Source organism: Mobula birostris, chromosome 3 (assembly GCF_030028105.1).
Source record: "Mobula birostris isolate sMobBir1 chromosome 3, sMobBir1.hap1, whole genome shotgun sequence".
Classification (NCBI taxonomy): domain Eukaryota; kingdom Metazoa; phylum Chordata; class Chondrichthyes; order Myliobatiformes; family Myliobatidae; genus Mobula; species Mobula birostris.
The window spans coordinates 103,834,622-103,851,771 of NC_092372.1; the positions used below are offsets into that span (position 1 = coordinate 103,834,622).

Consider the following 17,150-nt stretch of genomic DNA (forward strand, 5'->3'; position numbering starts at 1 on the left):
AGTTTACAGAAAGGGACATAGGAATCCTTATAACTGCACGAGGCAGGAGGTCTCATGTAGTCAGGGAGCCACAAGTTACACCAGGGCCAGTGAAAGTAGAGCCCAGCAGGAACTTCCTCAACTGCTCTCCTCTAGGACTGACAATATCTGGACAAACAAACAATGCTACATAAAGTTTCATGACCTCACAAAATATATCAAGAAGGGCTGCACACAACCAGAAATACTGCAGGTTCATCTGGACGTGCTTAACCAGACAGACCCTACACTTCTGCCCACTCATTCTATTCACATATTCAATGACAAAATCTCCTCTGGAGAGGCTAAAGCCAGCGAGTAGTAAGAAGAATGTCACCCTCATAGTCCGGAAGCTCAAAAGACCCTACTCTTCATAGACGTAATGACTACAGAGGAGCAAACCACCTCATGAGTGAGGTGAATTGTGTTCATTAATAATGTTCTGTTTTGATGACTGCATCCATTTAATTTGATTGTCTGCAGTCATCTTCATTACTTTTAGTCGTAAGAGCATGAAGCATTTTGCATGGAGGTTATAAATTTATTTTGCTTTATCCTTTCGGAGTAAGAGGAGAGGTGTCCTGTTAGCATGTAATCAAAATGCCATGAATCAGGAGGAGCATGTGGAGATGAAGCTCCTAGAGAGGGGAGTAGGGGAAATAGATGATGGAAAGAATGAAGATGATGATCAAAGTGTCTCATTGCATCTGACACCCCGCAGCACTACTTCAGCCATGGGTGATCTAAACAGGTTGGAGTGTTATGGGGGAGATACAATCAGCAGTAGGGTGCTGCATTCTGGCGCGAGTTTGGTGTGTGGTTGCTACAGAGCAAGTCCATACAACTGTACAGCTTTAGAGGGTTCAGATGTGGAAGCATTAGGATCCTTTCATGACATGCTTGATCTGTGTGCAAGAAGATGGTGCTTGCAAAATCAGGTCTGATGTTGAATGCAGGTGATGAGCAAGAGCACAAAGCAGTCCATTCCGTACACTTACAAGAAATTGTGTGATTATGCTGGTGAGTGGCAGTGCTCAGAATGCCACTTCCTCCTCACTGAAAGTATTCCTTTGTCAATAGAGAGCTCAGCGATCTGGCTGTAATTGTGATAAGCAGCATATGGTGAAATATGGCATTGATTTGCTACTGTTGCTTGCTGTGATCCAGTGGACAGGAAGTAGAAAATCATTGTCATTGGTTTGATGGTTAGGGAGAGAGGGGTTCAGGCATGGGAGCTTAATCCAAGGACATGGTACATAGAACAATAGCACAGGGACAGGCTCTTCAGCCACAATTACCCAATTAAATTAGTAATTAAATGGCCAAATAAATTAATCCCCTCTGCCTACACAGTATCATATGCTTCTGCATTCCTCCCATTCACATGCCTATCTAAATGTCTCTTAAAAGTCCCTAATATTTCTGCCCTTACCATCACCGCAGGCATTGCATTGCAGTCTGCCACTGCTCTCTGTGTACAAAAACGTGCCGCTCACGTCTTTGAAATTACCCCCTCTCAGGATTAATGCATGCTCTCTGATATTAGACACTTAAATCCTGGGGAAAAGAAACTGTTTATCTATGCCTCTCATGGTCTTATCAACCTCGATCAGATCTCCCCTCAGCCTCTGCTGCTCCAGGGAACACAACCCAAGTTTGTCTAAACTCTCATTATAGCACATGCCCTCTAATCCAGGTAGCATCCTGGTAAATCTCTTCTGCATCTTCTCCAAAGCCTTGACTTCCTTCCTGTAACGGAGTGACCAGAACTGTATGCAACACTCCAGATGCAGCTTAACTAGAGTTTTATAAAGCTGCAACATAATGTCCTGACTTTGAACTCAATGCCTTGACTAATAAACGCAAGTATGCCTTTTGCCGCCTAACCACCCTATCGACGTGTGCAACCACTTTCAGGCATCTATGAACTTGGACCGCAAGATCTCCCTGCTCATGAACACTGCTAAGGGTCTTGCCCTTAACAGTGTACTGTCTCTTTACATTTGATCTACCAAGGTGAACACTTCACATTTGGTCAAGTTAAACTCCATCTGCCATTTCTCTGCCCATATCGGCAGCTGATCTATATCCCGCTATATTCTTTGCCAGTCACCTATGCTGTCCACAGCACCATCAATCTTAGTATCATTAGTATCACTTAGTAGGCTCAGTATCACTAGCCTACAAAGTACCCAGGCTATCTTCCAGGAGCGGTGTCTCCGAAAGGCAGCGTGCATTACTAAGGACCCCCAGCACCCAGGGCATGCACTTTTCTCATTGCTACCATCAGGTAGGAAGTACAAAAGCCTGAAGGCACACACTTGGTGATTCAGGGACAGCTTCTTCCCCTCCGCCATCCGATTCCTAAATGGACATTGAACCCATGAACTCTACTTCTCTTTTTTTAATATATATTCTGTTTTTGCACAATTTTTAATCTAGTCAATATACATTTATTGTTATTTATTTATTTATTTATTCTTCTATATTATGTATTGCATTGAACTGCTGCTGCTAAGTTAACAAATTTCATGACACATGCTGGTGATAATAAACCTGATTCTGATTTGCAAACTTACTAACCCACCCATCTACATTTTTATACAGGTCATTTATATACATCAGAACATTGGAGGTCCTAGAACAGAATCCTACGGAACACCACTAGTCAGAGCCCTCCACCTAGAATAAGTCCCTCTGACCTCAACCCTCTGTTTTCTATGGGCAAGGCAGTTCTGAATCCAAACAGCCAATCCACCATTGATCCAATGCATCTTAATCTTTTGGATGAGCCTCCCATGAAGAACCTTGTCAAATGCTTCACTAAAGTCCACGTGGACAACATCCACAGCTCTACCTTCATCAGTCACCCTTATCACCGTATCAAAAATACTCAATCAAGTTGGTAAGACATGATTTGTTCCACACAAAGCCATGCTGGCTCTCCCTAATTAGGCCATGATTTTCCTAATGCTTATTAGTCCTATCTCTAAGAATTTTTTCCAGTAACTTCCCTACCATGTGAAACATACCAATGTTTAGTTTCCAGGACTATCTCCAGTTCCCTTTGTGAATAATGGAACAACGTTGGCTACTTGCCAGTCCTCTGCGATGTTTCCTCTTACAGTAGTTTACATATCTCTGTGAAGGCAAATGACGCCAGGTAGTGTGGGCAATCAGATTAAAACATGGATGTCACCATCTTCTTCTTGGATTCATGATCAATCTGCAAACTAATCAGCATATGTGGCCAATTTTTGGAGGCATCATGGGCCAGAACCAACTGCAGAGAGAATGAAGCAATGTTCTTCAGCAACTGGCCTGATAGGCCCACTATTCCTTTCACCATCAAGTGTAACTACCTGAGGGTGCTAGAGATCTGGTTTGGAAGGACTGAACCATGTCAGAAAAATTGGCAGGAGTGAACAGACAAAGTTGAATAAAATCTGGCACAATGGGAGTGGTGATCCCTCTTAATAACTAGTAACAACTTAGTCATCGGATGTGAGGTGCTCTTGATGCTGCTGTACTTGACACAGGTGTGGCCCATTCACCATTCCTCTGCCCTGACCTCCACCATTTTCAGAATGGAATGGATCCAATAGGTATTTGAATTCAGAAGCCACTCAGTTAGGTCTCTTGATATCAACAGACTGCTACTTTAAATAATGTGAAAGGCAAGAATATAGTGCAAAGTGAACCTGTGAGTTTTCCATCATACCTATTGTCTGGAGCATTTGATTTCAGTTTATGTCAGTTGGGTGTTAAGCATGTGTAGTATGACTAGTGATGGCACCAGGTGTGTGTATCTGAAGCTGGATAAAATGTTGGACCGCACCATGTTTACAACTGTTGCGATTTCATTTTGAAAGATTGATGCTACAGTTTACTTGTGCTGGTCGAGTCTAATTGTGTGGAAAGGTGGGGGGAATAGATCTCGGACTGCGTGTTTGAAGAAAAAAGTATCACTTGATCGTATTCCTAGGCTCGTGAGGGAAGTTTAAACAGTTGTTCATTTTATGGCTATTATTTAATTGATTCCACTACCTAGTTATGTATCAGCAAATGCCATGACAAATCAAAAATGCAAATTTTCTCTTTATTCTCCTCTCATCCCCAAAGCTAAGTTTCTCTAAATGATGCACAGTTGTCCATTGTTGTTTAATTTTGTTAGGATTGTAACACATCCTGTGACGTTACTGTTTGTAGCTCATAGTATAATGGCAGGGAGTCGATAAAAAAGTATTCATATGGTCTGATGTTAAAAAAATACTGCCAGATAGCAGGGATTTAATGTCTGTTAACATAACATACCTATAGTCAGGTAAAATAGGTACAATTTAGAGAACTTTAATTATAGCTTTGTCATTTTCATTAACTTAGAATTTCAATCTGCTGTTAATAAGTTGTTCAATTGCTGAAAATATTCAGAGGAATGTTATTAATTTATAGAAGTAATCAAATAAAAAATCAAGTAAAATAATTAAAACCATATTATTTGAGAAATGTTCTCACCTTTTGAAAATAGTTACTGTAATTCAATCATTCTGTAGTGGTGCATATAGAATACCCATATTTCCTTATCTGTTTACAATTGGGTGTAGGACCAGTGGTGGTTCAATGTACAGATGATGGCCATATGCCACATTGCATCTGTGCTTGATCTTTGCTGGAGAAATCCAGGATTAATGCCATTGTATTTCTCTTCCTAGTTCAGATATTTTTTTCCCTCAGTTTTCTTTAAAAGGTGCAATATTTTTTATCTCAGCTACTTTTTGTGGCAATGTATTCCATGCTGCAGTAAACAATCAAACAACACAATTTATCCTAACTCCACATTTCACATTCCCTGAGTGGCTGTTTTAAATCAATGATCCATTGCCACTGACTCTCTAACCAGAGGAAATGATCTTTTCCTGTTTGCATTGCCAAAACAGTGCAGAATTTTAAAACAAGTTTTAACATTTACCCCTTGCCTCTGTGCTGTGTGGGAATAATCAAAATTTCTCAAGACCTTCCTCAGACAATAATTTCCCAAAATGACTGTCATCTTTAAGATTTTGCAACCATGCAAGCAGACTGCAGAGTACTTGCTTACTATACCCCGTCTATTGTTTTTTAAACATTTCTATCCTTGTTATCAGCATTTCACAATCAATTCCTTTACAGAATTCAAGAATGTCATTATCAAACTGTAATAATCTGCATTTGATTATTTGGAATCCTGTTGATTTGGCATCTGGTTTACTTTGGCGATATTTGCTGTGCCCCCTTCCCTAGCTCACTGGGGCTCCTGTTTCTGCACTCTGTTCCGACTCAACTGAGCCTGAGCTACCACACTCTTTTTCCGATGTAGTGGGGTCCTGATTCCTGCTTTTACCTTCTGTCTCAAGAAGATCCCAGTTACCACATTCCCCTGTTTCCTTGCTCCCTTCAGACTTGTTGAGATCCCTGTTTCCTTCTGACTCAATAGTGCCCTTATTCCCATGCTCCCTTTTGACTTATAATTGCCTCAATTCCCACAATCCAATTCAACTCACTAGGATGACATTCCCCACTCCTTAAACTGACCTGTTCCCAGCATTTATAAGGTTCCCTGGAAAACTTCTTATATTGCAGAGTACAATATAAAAAAAGTACATTAATAGCTGGGGTCTTAATTGGAATAATATTCAATAGTCTGAAATATCTGCTAGTATCACCAAAGAGCAGTGCATGTTGGCTTATCGGAATACTAATTTGCATTTATTGATGAGATAAGTAAGAATTACGTGTACTGTTTATGCCTGTTTTAAGTATTTTTTTCTTTTGTTTTATGGTGACATGTGCAGAGCAGTACAGGTTTATAGGTGGAAAGGTATGAATGGGGCTTAATTCTATCATTCCATAAAATCCAAATGCTGTGCATTATAGAATAAACCAATATTATCTTCTGATGAATAGATGAATCTGAACTCAGGGGTCATCAGATCTCCCGCAATTAGTTTAATTACAATATTTCATCAAACCTAATTTTCTTAGTTGATTTTTATTTGAAAATCCTTCATACATAGCTGACATCCCTCGTCCTCCATAGATTTTCAGTCTTGTAATTTTTAAAATGTTGGGTTTTATTTTCATAACCATACTCTTAAGAGATTATTAGGAAGGCAATTACAGTGCAATTGTAAATGATAACTTGGCCCAAGGCAGAAAAGTCATTAAATTTCCTCAAAGCAACCTCAGAGAATCTGTGCCTTTGATCTGATACCTTCCTTGCATGTGCTAATCACTTTTTATCTTTAAATTTCAAGATTCATGAAGTCTTCAACTGCCAGGAGTGTGACAAAAAATTTATATCAGCAAACCAGTTGAAACGCCATATGATTACCCATTCAGGTAATTTCATCCTGGTGTTTCTTGCAAAAAAAGCAGATAGTATGAAGTTTCACTTTCTGCCTTGTGACCTGCTTTCCTGGTGATTAAGCAACACAAAATAAATTTGTCATAGCTTCTTAACTGTCTTTAATCTGAAAAAGAGCTGATCTATGTTCATGGTGTGAAGCTACTTTTCTTTGAAGTCATTCTCTTTTGACTGAAACTAATTAAAGAGAGTTGGTATATAGAAGGCAGAGTTTTAAGATGTGCAATTTGCAGAAGATATACGGAGGCTTGTTCTACAAAAGTAATTTGATACACATAATCCAAAAGGCATGCTGCTTGTCTTTCTAATTGGTTTAATCTTAATTGTGTTGACCTAATTGCAAGATTCCCTCAGTGGATAAAGTCTTTCTTTCATCTTTCCTCCTTTACAAACTGACAGTTTAATATTTGCTCCTCATTCTCCACAGAGAAACGCCCTTACACCTGTGAGGTCTGCAGTAAGTCTTTCAAACGTCTAGATCAAGTAACTGCGCATAAAATTATCCATAGTGAGGATAAACCATATAAATGCAAACTTTGTGGAAAAGGCTTTGCTCACAGAAATGTATACAAGAACCACAAGAAGGTAAATATGAACTTAGTATATATACATATATATGTACATGTATGTGTATATAAATATGTATATATGTTTGTGTGTATAGCAATATATACTGTATGTATATATAAAAACACACAAGTACATAATTAACCCCGCAAATGACTGCAATAAAAACCTTAAAAATGGCCGACTATCACTCATAATTTGATAAATTTGCACTTGCTTATATCACAATGTCTGTAATCTGCACTGACTGACATCACCCTTTCCACAGCACAAGGACCTGGGGAAGCTCTGCATATCGGTAAGTCATTAGTAATTTCCCAGTTGAACATTTTTTTTAATAAGTACTTTTGAATACAGGTAGGGGATATCAAAGCTGTTAATACCATTCTGGGTGATGGATAGCATGTCAGACTATTCAATTCTTGTTTGGATTTAAAATGCTGTTCAAACATAGTTGTGCTCCTTCCTTATAATTTGCTCCTGCTAATTTTAACTTGATAGAGGGGATGCTCTGATGCTCATACTTTTGTAAAAATGCTAAATAGGTGTGTAGCATCTTTTGAGCTCTTCGTGGTCCAAGTTGAAACAATGGGAAAGATTCAATTACTGATTAGACAAGGAAGATGCCTGAAATATGAAAGCAGATGTGTTATATATTATCAATACTTTTTCTGCTGTATGAATGCCTTTGAGCAGTTTTATATCATTAATCCTAAGAAAATTTTGAATGAAAACCAATGAACTTCCTGATTTCCTGATTTGATAGAATGATGTCAGATTTTATTCCTTGTTCATTTTGTGATGTAATGTTGATCTTTGGTTTTATCTTGCAATATATAACAAATAAGATATTATAATTTGCCATGCAGTTGTTGGTCACCACTTGTGTTTTTGCTAAATCAGTTTATCATGCATTTTTGCCATATTTCATCAAGCCTTCAGTCATTTAAATTACTTTCCCTTTAGCACATTGAGAATTTATTTTAGTTCCATTTACCCTACCCTTTTCATTAGACATATGAACTTTGTTTGTCTATGATAGTCATAAGTTGTGATGAAGATTTCCAGAGCTGAATTCCTAATTTGGTTCTCTATGATTTTGTCTGTACTGTTCACATTTCAGATTTCCAGTATCCATGGTACTTTTGTCAGACACACTGTTACAGAAACTAGTTTTACAACCATAAGGGTTGTAGTGTGTCAAATTAGTTTCTGTGGCTTCTCAGTATCTGGGAGCTCTTTCATTTTATGTCCTGCTGTAATGTCTAATTCAAAGTTTATCTTTTCTTTTAGATCACTGAGCACTATATATTGCGTATGTAATACAATTTACTCATTTGGATCAAATCAGACGTCTAAATGCTGACAGTTACAGGATTCTGAATTTCCATTCTACCTCCAGATTTTATTTTGAAGTTTGAATCAGTCTGACCACAACACACACTGCTTGTTTGCCCTTTAATAATTTGCATTTTCCTTACCCCTGACAACAGAATGACTTTGAGATGCTAAATGTTCCTGGGATACTGCTGGTGAGATGCGCTATTATTTGCTCAGCCTAAAATTAGATGGCTGGTGTGTGGATAGAATTTTTACTGAAACAGACACAAAAGTAAAATAATATTTTTTGTGCCCATTTCCTCATAGATTTCACGTTCTATTTCTGTATAGTTTATTCTACACTGATTTGTTGACTTTTTAATGTGAAATGACTACATATGAAAATTTGGGTAAAAATATTTCCGGACTTTGAAATTGTTAAGCTCAGTAGCTATTTTATATTTTGTTCAAGTACTCAGATCTGTTGAGATTTAATGTTAGGCCCAAAAAAAACAACTTCGGTTTATTTATCGATTTGTCTGCTAAACAATATGCTGTTTCTGACATTAGTTTGATAATTCTCTGTCTTTAAATGGGTCGATTGACTTGCATTTTCCATCTTTCTCCTGGCTGCTGTGTGCAGTTTTCAGATACAGGCAATGTAGTTAGATTTGGGAATGAGTTTAAGAAATAGTAGCAAAGGATAGGCGTTATTCAACTGGATTATGAGAGCTCTTCAACCTTAAGTCCATTTTCTCACCATTTTCCCAATTTCCTTTACACACTCTAAATGTATCAACCTCAACCTTGAAGATTCTTAATAACTTGAGTATTTGTAGACTTGGATACAATATTTCAAAGATTTTTACCCTCTGGGCAAAGAGGTTTGTTTGTTTTACTTTCAGTTTTATCTTGTGACTTTTCATGCCCTAGTCCCTGCTTGTCAGCAGGCACAACAGGACCTTTTATTCTTCTGAGCTGCAGTGAAAATAGACCCAAGCTACTGATGTTTTTGTTTGTATGTTGAGAATCAATCTAATGAAAGTTGCACTTCATATGTGGCTTTTGTTTGGTGACCAAGACTGTATATAACACTTTAAATGTTGTCTCACAAAAACACTACAGTAATTGAAATAAAACTTCCATATTCTTATATTAAAAACCTGAAAACACAGAGACAACATTTCATTTGTTTTTCAGATTGTTTTCCATCTAATTTGTCAGTGTTTTTGGCTTTGGGGCCAGAGATTTATTGGCTTTCAATTACATGAATTTTTCCAGTATTTTATCTCCACTGAAGCTCTGATCTTGTGGAATCATAACAAAAGTTTTCTTTAAAATTCCCTATTTTCCATGCACGTTGATTTCTTTTCATCTCCTTTGCGAGATGTAAGCTGAAAAGAATCTATAATAGATCAAAAGCAGTTTGCAGGTTAAGCACCCAGACTGATTCCTCAGATTATGTATTTGGTAGCTGTCTGATTCAGCAGTTCCAGCTGCTTTCTGGGAATAATCCTTTGTAGAAATGGATGACTTCTTTTATAAATAAAATACGTAATCTTCTACAGCCATACATGTTGGTCCTCTTAATTTGAATGCTCCCCTTGTCATTACCTGTGGAAGCAAGAGCAGTGGTAAACACACAGAGTAAATCTGCACAGTATCGATTTATATAAAAAACCAGGCACTAAGTAAACAAATAACATGCAAAGGCTGCGTATTTCCATAACTGATCTTAACGTTCTTTCAGATCTTTGGAAAACAGATTTCTTTCACAATAATCTCTGTTTAACTGCAAAGGATAGTCTTTTATTGTTTTAAAAATCTAACTATTCTTTAAAATTGGCAGTCAACCAGTCAGTAAGTAAGCTTACAATATTTCCTCAGGCAATGAAGACTTCATTAATAAGTAACAAGCTCATCCTAATTTGTTGATTTTGGATGGACTCCAAGGCTAGAATTTTCAAGTTTAGAGGAGGTTAAACCTCTCTTTGACTTACTGCAAGTTACTTTACTTATTTGCACTTCACATTGAAATTTTATAGGAAAGGCATTGGACATTTTCTGTGCTCTTATTGTAGTTCAGTAAATTGCTTCTCCATACTTGTGAAGCTATGGTATATCCTCATGCAACGTTTGGTCGCACTGTCGAGAAAGTATGCTAAATGTGGATGTGCTGTGCAAATGGCAGTGTTTCTTAAGAAATTCGGACTATGGAATCTGGCACTTGGGATTGGTTGAGAACTGGCTCTTTTTCCATTTAACATTCATTGCTTGTCCTTCTTAAGATTCCCACCATTGTAACCTTAGATGATGATAATAATGCTAGCAATTACCACCAAGCTACCCCGACAGTCACTACTCTTAAGTCTTCATCTTCCCTGTCTACAGGTCACCTGCCACACTCCAACCTAATATTGGTCCTGAATCCTTTCTTTTTTCCTCCCCTTCTCAATGGCCAAAGCCTGACCCCAAGTTTCTGATACAGATCTCTCTCCATCATCTCCCATTCCTGTTTCACTTTGATAGATGCGACTCCTTCCAACTCCCCTCAGTTCCCGCCCCACTACAACCTATGACACTGAATAACCTGAGTTATTCCATTTGCTCCTGCAAATGATTTTGGCCATGGTTAGCTCTTGCATTAAACACACACTGGTCAGCCATACTTCACCCATTAAGTATGCTTTTCCCCGGTGAGGAAAGAGCTGTTGGTCTTCATAAATCAATAATGGAAATTACTGAGTGTAAAATAGTATAACTTATAATGTTTTGTTTGGTAACTTCCAATCACCGAAATTAATATCTCTCCAAAAGTATTTTTAAATTGTCAATAAGCTCAATATGAATGATATAAGTGCTATGTGACAGTGATGGTAAGAATTGGAGGAGATGGCAGTTGAATGCGTGGCTGAGGAGTTGGTGCAGGGAGCAGAGTTTTAGATTTTTAGATCATTGGGATCTCTTCTGGGGAAGGTGGGACCTGTCCAGATTGGATGGGTTGCACCTGAACTCGAGGGGGAGCAATATCCTTGCAGGTAGTTTTGCTAGCATGGTTTGGGAGTGTTTAAACTAATTTGCGAGGGGGATGGGACCCAGAGTGACAGAGCAGTGAAAGAAGTGCCTGGAGTAAAGCCAGATCTAGCATACAGAGAGGCTTTGAGGAAAGAGAAGCAGAATAAACGGTGTAAAGACAGTAAGGTAGAAGGGCTGAAATGTGTGTACCTCAATGCAAGAAGCATCAGGAACAAAGGTGATGAACTGAGACCTTGGATACACACATGGAATTATGATGTAGTGGCCATTACAGAGTCTTGGCTGGCACCAGGGCAGGAATGGATTCTCAATATTCCTAGATTTCAGTGCTTTAAAAGGGATAGAGAGGGCGGAAAAAGGGAAGGAGGGGTGGCATTACTGGTCAGGGATACTATTACAGCTACAGAAAGGATGGGTAATGTAGCAGGATCCTCTTTTGAGTCAATATGGGTGGAAGTCAGGAACAGGAAGGGAGCAGTTACTCTATTGGAGGTATTCTATAGGCCCCCTGGTAGCAGCAGAGATACAGAGGAGCAGATTGGGAGGCAGATTTTGGAAAGGTGCAAAAATAACAGTGTTGTTATCATGGGTGACTTTAACTTCCCTAATATTGATTGGCACTTGATTAGTTCCAAGGGTTTACATGGGGCAGAATTTGTTAAGTGTGTCCAGGATGGATACCCGTCACCGTATGTGGACAGGTCAACCAGGGGGAATGCCATACTAGATCTAGTACTAGGTAATGAACCGGGTCAGGTCACAGATCTCTCAGTGGGTGAGCATCTGGGGGACAGTGACCACCGCTCCCTGGCCTTTATAATTATCATGGAAAAGGATAGAATCAAAGAGGACAGGAAAATTTTTAATTGGGGAAAGGCAAATTATGAGGCTATAAGGCTAGAACTTGTGGGTGTGAATTGGGATGATGTTTTTGCAGGGAAATGTACTATGGACATGTGGTCGATGTTTAGAGATGTAAGGGATAAATTTGTCCCGGTAAGGAAGATAAAGAATGGTAGGGCGAAGGAGACATGGGTGACAAGTGAGGTGTAAAATCTAGTCAGGTGGAAGAAGGCAGCATACATGAGGTTTAGGAAGCAAGGATCAGATGGGTCTATTGAGGAATATGGGGAAGCAAGAAAGGAGCTTAAGAAGGGGCTGAGAAGAGCAAGAAGGGGGCATGAGAAGGCCTTGGCGAGTAGGGTAAAGGGAAACCCCAAGGCATTCTTCAATTATGTGAAGAAAAAAAGGATGACAGGAGTGAAAGTAGGACCGATTAGAGATAAAGGTAGGAAGATGTGCCTGGAGGCTGTGGAAGTGAGCGAGGTCGTCAATGAATACTTCTCTTCGGTATTCACCAATGAGAGGGAACTTGATGGTGAGGACAATATGAGTGAGGTTGATGTTCTGGAGCATGTTGATATTAAGGGAGAGGAGGTGTTGGAGTTGTTAAAATACATTAGGACAGATAAGTCCCTGGGGCCTGACGGAATATTCCCCAGGCTGCTCCACGAGGTGAGAGATGAGATTGCTGAGCCTCTGGCTAGGATCTTTATGTCCTCGTTGTCCACGGGAATGGTACCGGAGGATTGGAGGGAGGCGAATGTTGTTCCCTTGTTCAAAAAAGGTAGTAGGGATAGTCCGGGTAATTATAGACCAGTGAGCCTTACGATGTGGTGGGAAAGCTGTTGGAAAAAATTCTTAGAGATAGGATCTGTAGGCATTTAGAGAATCATGGTCTGATCAGGGACAGTCAGCATGGCTTTGTGAAGGGCAGATCGTGTCTAACAAGCCTGATAGAGTTCTTTGAGGAGGTGACCAGGCATATAGATGAGGGTAGTGCAGTGGATGTGATCTATATGGATTTTAGTAAGGCATTTGACAAGGTTCCACACGGTAGGCTTATTCAGAAAGTTAGAAGGCATGGGATCCAGGGAGGTTTGGCCAGGTGGATTCAGAATTGGCTTGCCTGCAGAAGGCAGAGGGTGGTGGTGGAGGGAGTACATTCGGATTGGAGGATTGTGACTAGTGGTGTCCCACAAGGATCTGTTCTAGGACCTCTACTTTTTGTGATTTTTATTAACGACCTGGATGTGGGGGTAGAAGGGTGGGTTGGCAAGTTTGCAGACGACACAAAGGTTGATGGTGTTGTAGATAGTGTAGAGGATTGTCAAAGATTGCAGAGAGACATTGATAGGATGCAGAAGTGGGCTGAGAAGTGGCAAATGGAGTTCAACCCGGAGAAGTGTGAGGTGGTACACTTTAGAAGGACAAACTCCAAGGCAGAGTACAAAGTAAGTGGCAGGATACTTGGTAGTGTGGAGGAGCAGAGGGATCTCGGGGTACATGTCCACAGATCCCTGAAAGTTGCCTCACAGGTGGATAGGGTAGTTAAGAAAGCCTCTTCCCCAGGGCACCACTGCTTAATACAAGAGGACATGGCTTTAAGGTAAGGGGTGGGAAGTTCAAGGGGGATATTAGAGGAAGGTTTTTTACTCAGAGAGTGGTTGGTGCATGGAATGCACTGCCTGAGTCAGTGGTGAAGGCAGATACACTAGTGAAGTTTAAGAGACTACCAGACAGGTATATGGAGGAATCTAAGGTGGGGGCTTATATGGGAGACAGGGTTTGAGGGTCGGCACAACATTGTGGGCCGAAGGGCCTGTACTGTGCTGTACTGTGCTATGTTCTATGTTCTAGAAGTGAAAAACAAAAACACAGCTGAAACAGAAAAATTACCCAGCATGTCAAAGAATACCTGATTGTGAGTCATAAAACTGGTTCTTTCGCCACAAATACTGCTTGACTTGCTGAGTTTCTTCAGTTTTTGAGTATTTTTCTTTATATGGTGACTGTAGCCTATTGTTCTGCTGTTGCTGAGGGCGGACTGTGTTAAGATCCACAAACCTTGATGCATCAGCTAAATCCTGGTGGGTGTTTGGTAGGGGGCTGATGTAAGAAGTAGAATACTATAACACTGACAATTTTGGACTTGAGATTTCATGCTATTTTTTATTGTTACCATACAAGTAAATTTCTAGGTAACATTTATGTTCTGGCAGATCTATTTTTCTGTTTTTTTACAAATAGGGTTGAAAGGACTATGGCGCTAATTTTCAATTCAATAATTAATTGCCTTATGACACTGTTCTAATTTATTTGGACTAGCAAATGTGGAAGAAGATACAAAAGTGATATTTCCTTTGCTATCCTCACTGTGAACCACTTTTTTTCTTTCATTTATAGTCTATTATCTTATGACATAGGTAACTAACTACTTCTGTTAATGGCAGCAATGGTAGACTTTGGAACAAAACTGTTTAAAGAAGCAACTGTTTCTTTTCCTGCACTCATGGACCTTGACCACATTCATTTCCCCATTTTTAATATTTGCAATTGGGCTTCAGAATTGGGCCTGTCAGCCAATAACTTCGGTGTAACACTCCACGTGTCCATCTGCAATTGCATCATAGGTCTTATATTCTTCCTATTATTGACAGCAGAAAGATTATTATGTTTCAATATAGATTGTAGATTGTTGCTGAAACAAAGAAATTTCTGAGAATAAAAATAAATGAGCAGTGAAAATGCTAAAACTAGCACTTGCTCCAATTGAAGGACAAATAAATAATTTTAAAACTGGTGGCTTTTGTGAGACTTTCTGCATGAGAGTTGATGAAATGCTCTCATAACATTATTTTGGTAATTTCTATAAATGCAGTAAATGACATTTAAGGAATTTTTATATGTTTGTGATTTTGGATGGAATGGTGCTTTGAGCTTTGTACTGATGGAAGGCTCAGAGTGCTGGCTTTTGTGCTTTGTAGTGGCAGCTGATTATTTATTTACTTTAACCAATACTCTGTCATTTTCACTGCGCAAAATTTGCAATTACATGGCTCTGAAAGAAACAGAAACATTCATGACAGAACAGAAATTTGCATTAACTTAGTTTGAACAATGGCTGCTCATGCTTTCATCTAACTAGAGAAAGCAGTCAACAGTGTGGTTGTGTAGAAACAAATGGAAGAAAGCAATGAAAACAAAGAAGCTGGGCAGATATGGAAGCAGGAAATGAACTAGAGTAAGAAAGGAGTGAATTGGGTATAGAAAAATGAAAATAAAGGACAGCTTGTTTCTCCACAGATTTTGGTCAGGATGTGCATCTGTACAATCATACATGGACAACAAAGAGAAGCGAGAGAAACTGCAGCCATAAAGAAGGGCTTAAAATAGAACTACAGGAACAGTTCAGTGTATGGAATAACACAGCATTATAGCTTTTTTTTTGCTGTTTGCTTTTCTTTCACTTAAACTTTTATATGCTAACACCTATTTGGTAGCATCATTGATGTAGTTGTGAGTTTTTAGCTGCAGATGGTGTGTTGCCTGAGGAGACCAAGGGAAAACAAACAGCATTTGCCTTAAATAGTAAAGCATGATCAGAGGGGAGAGAGAACCCCTACTCTCAAGAAAGAAGTGATCTGCCTAGACTTACAGCTTGTTAGAAGCAGAATCTAAATTTGTTAACATTTTGAATAAAGAGGTTGATTATTTTTGTAATTCCAGTATTTATGATTTAATATTAGTTGAAAGGAAAATTACCTTGGTGATTTTATGGCATCTCCTGGGAAAACACTTGTAATAGCACAGCGAGATAATGCACAGCCTATGCGGATTCAGAAAGAAGGGAGGAGGATTAAGAATAAACATGAGAAAGACTACATATGCTAGAAATCCAAAGCAGCACACACAAAATGCTGGGGGAGCTCAGCAGGTCAGACAGCATCTACGGAAATTAATAAACAGTCGATGTTTTAGGCTGAGACTCTTTTTCAGGACTGGATTCAGGATTAGGAAATATGTTTGAGAAGTCTTTTTTTTAAGTGTCTACTGCAGCAATGGACAAGGAAATGAATATTTATATTTTCAATAAATTGACAAGATTACATACAGGTTTCCCCCGCCATCTGAAGGTAGAGCATTCCTATGAAACGGTTCGTAAGCCGAAATGACGTAAAGCGAAGAAGCAATTGCCATTTATTTATATGGGAAAATTTTGTGAGCGTTCGCAGACCCAAAAATAACCTACCAAATCATGCCAAATAACGCATAAAACCTAAAATAACAGTAACATATAGTAAAAGCAGGAATGATATAATAAATACACAGCCTATATAAAGTAGAAATACTTTTCCACAATCATTACTGAACTGTTCTCCGTAACGAAAATCTCACGCAAGCGCTGTTGGCAAAAACACGGCACAAGCGCTCTCCAGTAACCTTTAAGCTATGAAGCTGCCAAATCATACCAAATAATACGTAAAAATACACAGCCGATATAAAGTAGAAATAATGTATGTACAGTGTAGTATCACTTACTGGACTTGGGTGGCCCCCCACCCTCCAGGCACCGACTGATACCGATCCGCGAAACATGCAGGGGTCCAGTGCCGATTTCCGATTGTGTCGTCTGTGATCTGGGCCGACAATTACGTGTTGGGTAGCACCTAATTAATTAGCATGTTTATTTTGGCTTTTTTCTTAAAGATGTGCTATGTGCCTCCCGGCTACCGCTGCATTCTCCGCGAATCGGTACAGTATCTGTCCGCGGCCTGGGTGTTGGGGTGGTGGGACACTGGGGTGTCATCCCGTCGTCTGTTTCCATTAGAGCAGTCAGCTTATTTCTCCTATGACTGGCCGCCTCGATGTCGAAGATCGAGGTTCGTCGTCTGCTGTGGCTGATGTGGAAGGCTTGCGTCGCGCATTTTTCTATCACACAGTTCTTTGTAAGGACTCAACCCAT

At 39.4% G+C, this 17,150-nt stretch overlaps 1 protein-coding gene across 3 annotated transcripts in view; it reads left to right on the plus strand.

The window, feature by feature from the left end:
* The window catches only part of prdm5 (PR domain containing 5), a 337,650-nt gene that overhangs the window by 124,143 nt on the left and 196,357 nt on the right, over positions 1 to 17,150 (plus strand). For 2 of the 3 annotated variants that reach the window (XR_011885260.1, XM_072251928.1), the window contains exons 9-11: positions 6,312 to 6,396; positions 6,849 to 7,006; positions 7,257 to 7,286. Coding sequence is in view for 2 of the 3 variants with exons in the window: in XM_072251928.1 (XP_072108029.1) it covers positions 6,312 to 6,396; positions 6,849 to 7,006; positions 7,257 to 7,286 (273 nt within the window). In the remaining variant the exon portion in view is untranslated. The remainder of the gene's footprint in view (positions 1 to 6,311; positions 6,397 to 6,848; positions 7,007 to 7,256; positions 7,287 to 17,150) is intronic. The other variant, XM_072251929.1, reaches the window with a different exon arrangement.